Source organism: Typha angustifolia, chromosome 9, assembly GCF_048772165.1.
Source record: "Typha angustifolia cultivar Huaian chromosome 9, ASM4877216v1, whole genome shotgun sequence".
NCBI classification, from domain to species: Eukaryota; Viridiplantae; Streptophyta; class Magnoliopsida; order Poales; family Typhaceae; genus Typha; species Typha angustifolia.
Window position 1 is genome coordinate 6,848,514 of NC_133247.1, and position 11,428 is coordinate 6,859,941.

Below are 11,428 nucleotides of genomic sequence, written 5' to 3' on the forward strand. Positions count from 1 at the left end.
TTGATTCAGTTATTCAAGCATGCACTATTGGCGTCATTACTTACTCTTTCATGAATTTATCCTTTATTCAAACCACTAAGCTCTTCAATTCTTAAATTCTCAGAAGAAACTCAATAGACGCATGCTCGTTGTATTAAGTTTTTATAGGAGTATACATTTGTACTCAAACATAGAGCTAAAGTTGAAAATAAAGTGGCTAATACAGTTAGCCAACATATTAGCCTTCTATCTATCATTAGCATCAAAGTCACTCGATTTGGAAAAAAAAATGAAGGAAGACTATACATCTTGTCTTGACTTTGGAGAAACTATTCTTCTAGTGTAGTTTTGGACAGTTATCCTTCTAAGATGATTTTGTTGTTTAAAACTAACAAACTTTGTATTTCATATACATCTATACGTGACTTTCTAGTTTGGAAGATTCATGATGATTGCTTATTGAGTCATTTTGGACGTGATAAAATCATTAAAGAAGTTGAGTGTTAATTTTACTAGCTAAGTCTCAAGTATGATGTAGCAAAATTAGTTGGCAAATGTTGGATCTATCAACTAAAAAAATTGAAAGTAAAACACTACGCTTTATACTCTATTACCTGTGCCTGATTAGCCATGGCAAAACGTGAATATGAATTTTGTCCTTGGATTATCACGCACATATGGAAAGCATAATTCAGTTTTTGTGGTCGTTGATCACTTATCTAAAATGGCTTATTTCATTCATTATGCTAAGACCTCTAATGCTTCATATACTGCAAATTATATTTTCCCTATGAATCAAATTATATGGTCTTCCAAAAGCTCCTGTATTTGACCGTGATGATCGCTTTATGAGCTACTTTTAGAAAACCCTATGACACATGGTTAATACGAAATTGAAGTTCTCCATTGTTTATCATCCCCAAAGCAATGATCAACTAAGGTCGTCAATTGTAGTCTTGAAAATCTTTTGAGATGTATATAATAACTCCATCAATAGGTCTAAGTATAAGTCCATTTGAATTTCTTCATTGTTTTAAAGTACATAGACCTTTAGATCTTTTGCCCATGTCATCTCATACTAAAGTCTTCGAATCTATCAAAGCATTTGCAGATCATGTTCATTCGATGCATTAGGAGATCAACAAGTGAATTGAGGTGAGTGTTCTTATAACATACATACCAATTTGCACAAGCATACTAAGGAGTTTAATGTCGGAGATAATATTATGATTCGTGTCAGCCCCAAATAATTTCTTTTAGGAGATATTCGAAAGTTATATGCTCGTAGTGAAAGACCTCTCTAAATTTTGAAATAGGTAGGGACTAATGCTTATGTCATCAACATTCCCTCTTATTAGGGCATTAGTTCTATTTTTAATATTGAGAATTTAGTGGCTTATAAACTATCTACCAATATTCCCACTAAACTATATGGTATATCTTCTATTACTATTTCAAACATACCTAATCTGTCACCTATCACTTCTCCTTTTCCATCCACACTATAAGAAAAGATAGAAGCTATTTTAAATGATCAAATAATATCTACTACAAAAGGAGTTCACCGTTTTCTAATTCACCAGCAAAGTCGACCAAAGTCTAATTGTACATGAATCACTCACAAGGAGTTACAGTAGGTTGATCTTGACATCCTAGATCAAAGTCGCCCATACCCCCACTCAATTGGGTTAAGTTTCTTCGACCTCTAAAGAGATAATTATTGAGGATACTACGATTCATTAAATTCACTCTTATAAACACAAGAGAGCTACACATATAGCTCTCTAGCTTAACGAGGATTTGACTTAGGCTTGCAAAGTATTTTCATCATTTTTTTCTTAGTAGGTTACTTTTGTCTTTTACTTATTAGGATATCATGATAAATTTAGTCTTTTACTTTGCTTTGCCTATATAAAAGCTTATAGTCTTCTCTTTTCATTTAATGAATATTTTAAAAATTTTGGTATACTAAGTATTCTATCGTTGGATTCCAATAATGGTTAATTTCAACACCCAGTTGGTGGATTCCCAAAGTTTAGTTGCCTTTACTATATTTCTTTTCAAATTTAGACTTCCAATGCAGACCAATATACTTGAATCAAATCAAGTTGCTATCACAATATGAGTAAAAGGGAAATGATGTCCGTCAATGTAACTTAACATATATGAGAGCAACATTAAAGAATTTCATTAATAAACATTAGAAAAATCTATTGATACTACTTTACTAAGACATCATACTAGTTATACTGACATGAAAGACCAAACTACAGAAAATCTAAGGGCCGTTCCTCTTAAGGAATACAAAGCTATAAAAGTTTGGAGTTGTTTACGAGGATGCAAGGAAAAAAAGAAGACGATTTCTTCCAGATGGGATGACAACATGGCACTTCCACAACCCGTGGAAAAAGACTTTAAACCTTAAAAATAAATGAACACAGGGAGCAGTCAATGGAGATCGGAGAAAATATCAAGACAGGAACAAATGAGAAATGTGTCTCGGTCAAGAAACCTATGAAAACCTAGAGAAGTTTATTAGTCTATTCAAAACCGGAGAAAGATAATAAAATGAAGGGAAAATTACATTTTACTCCCATAGTTAGGCCTAAATTCATTTAACCCTTGTATAATTTTATTTGCATCACTCTGCACATGGTTAGTTTAAAACTGAAACCATTACTTTTTTATTGTATTTAACCAAACCACTTTTTTAACATATTTAACCAAACCAAAGATTGAATTTGAAAATATCCATTAAAAGCAAAATTGCAGAGGATTAGATAAATATTTGATACGATTTGATCCATATTGGCTCCACGCGTGACATTGGTTTCATGGAAATGAGCTTATTTATCTAGTTGAATATGTAGAAGCAATAAAATTAATTTATGCCAGTGTGCGTTTGAACGCAAGAACCGCGTTTGAACAGGGCCGTTCAAACGCCTGCATCGCGTTCGCATCGATAGAGAACGAAAATTCTGCGTTCGAACGCAATCAAGCGCGTTCGAATGCACCACGACGAAAGTGTGGGTTAAGTTAAGGATTGTTAGGGTTGTTTGGAGTGTTTTTATGTTAATTAAGAACTTCTTAGGGTGAGCCTCTATATATATGTGGAGGAAACCCTAATTCAGATTTTTTTATCTGAATTGGAATTAGCTTTAGCCTCATCTCCTTCTTTCTTGATTCTAGTCATTGGCGCTCTCTCCCACCTCCCTCCTTCCACCGCCTAAGTCTTTGGTCGGCTTCTCCCAACCTCTGACCTCTCTCTTTCCCAACAACTTTTTTCCCTTCACACTACAAACTAACCCTAGTATCCATATAGCCATTGGAGGGCTATCAAGCTAGGATCCAAGTTTTAGAATCGTTGCGGATCGGATTAGACCAATTCGTAACAATTGGTATTAGAGCCAACTTTTCTCGGACCACTATAGCTATCACAAGATCCAAGGCGACGAAGCAAGTAAGTGATTAAGGTGTGGAGACGGACCGCGTGGCTATATCAAGATCTCCATCCTCTTAGAGTTCTCGAGGACAGACAGAAAGCCCGCCTAATCTCGCGCAAACCCTAGCACTTATGGCACAAACATTGTTGGAGATCAAAGCCACTCTTACTGATAAGAATGAGTACCCCTAAGCATCATCGAAGACATGATGAACCCCCCTTACCTAGAGAGGGGAATCGACAAGGACCGATCCTAGAGGCATCTTAGCAACAGCGCGACGAACCGCACGGTGCCGTACCGACTTACCTCTCTTACACCCAAGGGAACCTATGGCCCCACATCTAGAGGAGGAGATTTGGGATGAGCGGGAGGAGCTCCCATATCAGCCAAAGGTCCAACAACAAGAGCCGCTTCGCCGAGGATGCGAGAACGGGCGCGACCAAATGCTACAAACCCGCACCATTCGAATCAATTTTCCTAAGTTCAGCGGTGGTGACCCGTTGGATTGGATTTATAGGGTGGAGCAATTCTTCACTTATCAAGGGACACCTAATCACCAAAAGGTGCTTCTAGCCTCATTCCACCTTGAAGATGTAGCGGTAAAATGGTATCAAGCAACGCATCGCTCACACCCCTTCGCCACTTAGGAGGAGTTCACCGATGTGCTTTGTGTGCGTTTTGAACCTTCCGAGACTATGAAGACTTTCAAGCCACTTTGACAAAACTAACATAAAAGACTTATGTAAAATCCTATCAAGAGGAGTTTGAAAGAATCAGCAATAGAGTCCACGGGTGGTCAGACTAAGCTCTCAAAAGTACTTTCATCTGTAGGCTTCGTCGTGATATCCAAGCGGAAGTCAAGGTTACTCGTCCTACCATTTTGCTAGAGGCCTTCTCAGCGGCATAAATGATGGAGGAAAAGATATGAGAATTGAAGGCAATACACCAATCTAAGTGGACCATATTGGAGTCAACAACCATGGAGCAAATGCCACTAAGCAACCCGAGACCGCCAGCCTCAGGTGTGCCATATTCGGGACGACTCGGCCAAATCCTAGTGGGCCAAACCCTAAGGACCAGCCAAGGTTGAGAGGTTGACACCTCCTACCAATGGACATTGAAGATCGACATTCGAAGGGTCTATACTTTTATTACAACGAGCGCTTCATACCGGGCCATAAATGCACCAAACAGTTTGCTACCATTATGCTCATGGAGAAGATGATCAAGGATGATTTAGAGAGCGACATGGAGAACCAATCGTGGAAAGAGCATAGACAAACTGAAAAGGATGCACACTCGACAAATCAAGTACATAAGGTTTAGGAACCATCATGGACACCTTGAGCATAAGGTGGTCAGAAGCATGGTGGAGTGATACGATTCGATCCATATTGGCTCCACGCGTGACATTGGGTTTATGGGAATGGGTCTATTTATCTAGTTTAGTATGTAGAGGCAATAAAATCAATTTATGCTAGTGTGCATTTGAACGCAAATTCGAACGGGGCCGTTCGAACGCCTTCATCGCGTTCGTATCGACAGAGAACGAAAATTCCGCGTTCAAACGCAATCGGACGCATTCGAACGCACCACGACGAAAGTGTGGGTTAAGTTAGGAATTGCTATGGTTGTTTGAAGTGTTTTTATGTTAATTAAGAACTTAGGGTGAGGCTTTATATATATGTGGAGGAAACCCTAATTGAGATTTTTTATCTGGATTGGAATTAGCTTTAGCCTCATCTCTTTCTTTCTTGATTCTAGTTATTAACGCTCTCTCCCACCTCCCTTTTTCCACCGCCCAAATCTTTAGTCGGCTTCTCCCAGTCTCTAATCTCCCTCTGCCACAACAACTTCTCCCCCTTCACACCACAAACTAACCCTAGCATCCATATAGCCATTAGAGGGCTATCAAGCTAGGATCCAAGTTTTAGAACCGTTGCGGATCAGATTAGGCTAGTTCGTAAAAATATTCTAATGCATCTAAATAATCTGATAATACTGATTAAATTTCAGATAACAAAATTATAGATAATTGGATAAATATTCTAATATTCAAATTCGATAAGCACTTTGGTCAAATATGATAGAAAAGATAACGATTACATATTAGTTTGTATCACAATGGGATGAAATGATACAAATAAAATTCTAAGGAAGTAAATAAATTTATACCTAATCACAAGTGGGTAAAATGTAATTTCCCCTAAAATGAATGTCAATGAGCTAAACAGAAATTAACAAAGGAATAATTTGGGCTATACACCTGGCCCATACAAACACACAAAACAAAAATCAAGTCTAAACATCCAAATAAAGGAGAAGGAAAAGTTCCCCCTGAAGCATATTGTTTGCTGTGAGTTTAGGGACCATCCTGAACTAATTTAAGAATAACCTAACATCTTTTTATCTTTTTTATATCTAATTAACTTTACTTTTAAAAAAATTAAGACTAAGAAATAAGACTAACTAATCGAGTTTGAAGTTGTCTCAAACCAAACAAAGTCGAGAGACACCTCCTCTAGAAACATAGAAGACACCGTGACACTCTTCTAAAAATAATGCTGTAACAGTTACAATTTTGGCTTGAAAGGACAATGACAGAAAAGCTTCCATGCATGATAATTTGAATAGCAGGTTCACATAAGAATAAGGTTAATAATGTAGTCGAGCCACTCCTATAATGTTCACAAATTCCCAGGCAGCAACCAGCAATATCAACACCATCAACATATGTTGTTCAGGATTCATGATATCAACTATTTCTCAACTATGACATGATAATGAAAAGCATTAGCAAAACAAAATAACGACCATGGATACAAAAGTATCCTATTGACAAAATCATGATGAAAATTACAAATTCATACCTGGCAAAGACCTTACCGAACAAGTAACCTCTTGAGTGAACCTACCATTCCAGGAGCCATAATAACTCGAATCATAAATGATTATTACCAATTTGAGCAACTAAGTTTAATGAATTTATCAGTCTCATTCCGTACTTGGAACCAAAGCAACTCTCATATTTGCAACTCTTTTTGGTATGTCTTGGTGTACCATCATTTTTATACAGTTGAATCAAATAACTATTAGCTCAGATATTACAGAAACTAGGTTTCTGAAAGTGAATCATCATCAATGCAATCTTATAGTAACAAATGTAATCCAAGAAACTTCATTGAAACTACCTTTCACGATATTGTAGGAAATAAACAAGAAACATGTGAAGTAAAGTCAAAATTAGAGCTTTTATGGTTGTTTCCATAAGTTGATTCCTGTCCATAACCATCAGAACATTAAGGTAAGATACAAAAATAGTGGAACCCATTTTTAGTGTGATTACAAACTCTTCTGTTTAACTCAATGCGTCATAAAGAAGCAAACTTCTTATCTTAAACTTCCAACGGTTGAAACAATGATTTCTAAAGCTCTGAACAGATGAACTTTGACCAAAAGGACTGTTAAAGCGTAAAAGTAAGTTAAGTAGTTGTGCAGGGGGAAAGAAAGTATCAGCAGATAATGGATAGTAAGCCAATATTTTAAGGGAACAAGAAAAAGCATTTGGGAGTACATGATGACTATTAGTGCTTATGGCTCTTTTGACCTGTCATAAATGGTGGGTTTCTTCGAAGGTGGTTGAGAATAACATAAGAAAAAGCCATTAGAAGCCAAAATAGTTTAAGAAAGAGCATGAAGAAATTAACATCTTGACAGAGCATATGAAAAGCAAAGTCTACCAATATATACAAGAAAACATAGTCCACCAATCCACTAGCTAGTGCATATGATGAAAACTTCAAAAGTAAAACATGTTTAGAGTCTGACTTTGGAACAGGATAGAACCTGCCATGAGCTCGAACATTATCCAAGTAGATCAAAGCCTTATAGCTAGAAGGCCTAAAATGCCAAAAGAGGCATTAATCTGGCATGACTTTTTGTTAGAAAAAGGAAGATAGAAAGGATGAGTTTCATAGGGAGATTAAGAAAAAGAACACTTCTAAAAAGTTTCTATAATACATTTTGCATTTTTAAATGATAAAATATATTAGCTTGTTTCCTATGGAAGAAATAATATAATATGAGTTGAATTTGTTATCGATATGTTAATAGTTTAGGCTTTTAGCTCATAGTTTCACTCCAGTTGCTTCTTGTTAATGCACTAGCTATCAAAGAAATTTGAATTTCATTCCATTTGGAGAACTTTTAAGATATTTCTCTAAGTTTATTCATAGACATATAAATGATAAAATTTGCTGGTATAATGCATCAATCTACATGGCATGTACTAGAGCATTTTAATAATGGTGTAGTAGTCTCTTGTCAAATAACTTATGAGTTATGACCCTACCAAAATTTAGCAAAAGTAGATTAGCTGATCCCTGCTAAGTTCATAGAATAAAGAAATGATGAACTAGTCTTTAATTATGACTGAGGCAAACTACCTAAAGTTTCTATTTAAAGACCAAAACATGTAGGTTTAGGTTTGGTCATAAAACAAGCTGAAAGCCTTTAAACCATAACAATACCACCTAACCAAATCATTCACTTCATTTGACAACAAATAGAAAACAAGATGTTTACTCTGTAAAACAGCTACACGACTCCAATATATTATTGAAAGAAAATAAGAGCAGCAAAGACCACATCAAGATCAATATTACAAGAACTTCATTTGTTGACTGATAACCTGCTCTGGCACTAGAATTGAGATCATTTACTAGAAAGACTGCATGACAATTTCTGAACTATAGCAACACACTTCAAAAGAAGCTTACAGATGTTAATGATATGCTAATTGACTGGTTACTGGTTAGAATATCAATTCTGGATCAACATTCATAATTAGACGCATCCAGAAGATCATCTAATGAGTATCTAGCACCTAAACTGCAAATAGTTTCAGTCCAGGTGAACATGAACTGGTTTACAAATTTTCTTCCCTAGATATTCCATTATGAAATTCCATCTTTTAAGAAAATGTACATGCATTAAATTCCGCTGAAGAGATGTGCTTGTTTTGTGAAGAGTTGTTAGAAAACTAATAATTAAAAAGTAACTTATAACAGCCTAACAGGTTTGCAGCATAAAAACCATCTTGATAAGATAAGCATTTCCTACTAGAATAACCTACTACAGTTTCAGCATTATGACCCACTATGACCTTATCATACCTACATCATTTCTTGCTACTAGATTTTCTCCAAGATTTGGCACTCTGAGAAGCATATATTTCTCTGTCAGAAGTATATCTTTCCTTTGGTCCACTGAATGATCAATAGATGGAAGTATCAAATCTTGGCTCATATAAGCAGACCTGGCTACTGCACCACAGGATTACACGACTTGCAATCCATGACCAAGACTTTTTATGTGCATCAAAGAGAGCACCTGTCCCTTGCTTCAAGGATGTAAAAAAAATCAAATTTTCTTGCCCAAAGCACTCAAATCTTTCAGCTGATAATCTCATCAATGCCCTAAAATATGTTGGTGGCATTCTGCTTAGTTCCTTCCACACAGACTTAGCATGATCCAACTCCCAGATCTGCACGCTCTGAAAAGCAGTATTAAGTCCAATCCTTCCAACCAAAAATAATCGCTTCTGTGCACCAGCAACTAGATAAGCATCTATCAAGCAACCTGGAAATACTACCGAGATATGTTCCCACCGTCCAGTGTCCAACCGGTACATCAACAAACCAAGTGGCGAAATAGTCTCCACATAGAGTCTTGAGTCACAAAATGCCATCTGTGCTGAACATAGTTTAAGTGTCGGCATTATCTCATGAATCGTCCAGCAATTAAGTTTGGAATCATAAACTTCAGTAGCCACTATTTTGCCACATATACTACTTGCTGCAATGATCTTGAATGAACGGTCTATCCTATCAACAGCCAAGACTAGCCGCCTTTTCTCATTATAGTGCATGCTTGGCAAGGTCCTCCATGTTTGAAGTAATGGATTGCACACAAGGATTTTAAAATCAAACCCATCATAACCCGCAAAACAGACTAGGCCATTGGAGGAACCAACTAGCCAAGATGCCCATGCCGGCAGAAATGCAAATGGGTTTCCATACCATGCCTTCAATGGGAAGCTGAAGATGAGACACTTGCGGATTTGTGGGCTATTCCAGAATGTGAGAAGACACGGTCCATGGGAAGGGACTTTGGAGTGAGATATGAGGAAGCGACGATCATTGAGGATTGAATTCCACTGCCGACAAACTGACCTCATTTGAAAGAGCAAGATGGGAGGCACCCGAGCAAGAACCTCAATTAACAAATCTTCTGGCAACCGAGACCAAACGCCGTCATTCATACAGATGTCAGCTTGAATACCACTGACAAATGTGGTGACTAACTCCTCAATGAATCCCTGAGGCTTCTTCATAATCACCTTGTCTTGAGATGAAATAGCGCGGGGAATCCCCTTGCTTGTCTCAGAGATTTCCTTCTTTGAAGAATCGCCTTCAGAAAAGGTTGCATCTTTCCCCGGCGACTTGGAAACTTCTTCTCTATCCATGACTTCAGAAGCCAAAAGATAATGAAATCCTACAACAAAACAATTTAAACTCTAAATTAGGAACTGTAGATGCAAAGAAAGAAAATCCAAAATTCTCCGATTTCCGAAATTTCATCTAAGCATTCGCTTTTGCATCGAAGAATAAGATACATTAAATTGGAAAAGCCTATTGCAGCATATAAAACAAACAAATTCTAATCTTACCCTGTCAATCAAAATCTAATACTGAAAGACATCAAAATATAACAAAACTCCACGAAACTAAACTAAGAAATCAACTAAAGAGCAACAGAGCAATGCGGAAATATAAACCCTAGGAATCCTGATTTAAACCCACCAAATATTTCAGACCAAACCAATCCAATCCAAATCAAAAACCTTGTCTTCGTCGATTCACTAATAAGCACACATGAAAATAAAAAGAAAACGAACAGAAAGAGAGTATAATAACCTAATTTTAGTGGAAAATCTCACGAGCGTTATATGCCTTCCAGAGAGAGAGAGAGAGAGAGAGAGAGAGAGGAGTCTGTCTTTGTGTTCTCAGTTCATAACTCGTAATGAATGGGAAATTTGCAAATAGAACACTACATTTAAGCTAAATATCATCTTACGACCCTATGAAGAACAAAAATAACCTGTCAGTAAACTTAACCGTATTAGTGAAGTTAGTAAACAAATTTAAACCGGAGTCCTTTCTCTACTCATCTTCGCAGAATGCAGGGAACTTCAGGATTTGAATCACAAAGTTGGGTGTCACGTGCATAAGAGAAGTGGTCATAGTTTAGAGTAACTTCAAAATTATATATATATATATATATATATATATATATATATATATATATATATATATATAAGAAAACAAATAAAAAGTAATTTTTGATGAAGTTTATTAGACCTAATTCATATATAAAAAAAAAGGAATTATCCCATTAGAAATCAAATTGAATATAGTTTTCTTTTCTTTTTCTTTTTTCCTTTTTTAGAAAGATTGCAATTACCCTATCAATATTCAAACTGAAGATAGAGACATCAAAACTTTGAAATCCGGAAGATATATATTCATGGATCTACTTGCCACCACGAGAAAAATAATTTTATAAAAAAAATAATACTTTTAAATTCAAAACTAAAAGAAAATGTACTACAACAATCTCGTGGAAAATAAATTAAATTTCTATCTCTCTCATCAATTGATTGATATAATAAGTATAAAAACTCATGACAGGAATGATTGATAAGAAGTGCTGAGTAGTAAAAAATTTATAATGAAATCACCTCTAAGAAGTAATTTTGATTGTTAATATTTCATAAAAGTTAAAAATAATTGATAAAAGTAAGTAATTATTACAATTAATGATGACATATAGTATATGAAAATGTGAGAATTATGATTCTATTATTTTAGAATACAAAGTAAAATGAGATAAATTATGTTATTTTAGGGAAGTGATAAACTAACTATCCTTTTAATTTTTTTTGT

At 35.8% G+C, this 11,428-nt stretch overlaps 1 protein-coding gene across 2 annotated transcripts; it reads right to left on the minus strand.

Annotated features, from left to right (window-relative positions):
* Positions 1–5,801: 5,801 nt before the first annotated feature.
* LOC140767191 (F-box/kelch-repeat protein At5g15710-like) lies at positions 5,802–10,492 on the minus strand. Of its 2 annotated transcripts, none has more exons than XM_073107019.1 (2): positions 10,400–10,492; positions 5,802–9,977 (listed from the first exon to the last, which is right to left on the minus strand). In XM_073107019.1, exon 2 carries the CDS (start codon positions 9,946–9,948, stop codon positions 8,698–8,700), a length of 1,251 nt encoding a protein of 416 aa, XP_072963120.1. In that variant the 5' UTR covers positions 9,949–9,977; positions 10,400–10,492; the 3' UTR covers positions 5,802–8,697. The 2 variants fall into 2 exon arrangements, with proteins under 2 accessions (XP_072963120.1, XP_072963121.1); XM_073107020.1 differs by lacking the exon at positions 10,400–10,492 and adding an exon at positions 10,286–10,363.
* Between the last annotated feature and the right edge of the window lie 936 nt (positions 10,493–11,428).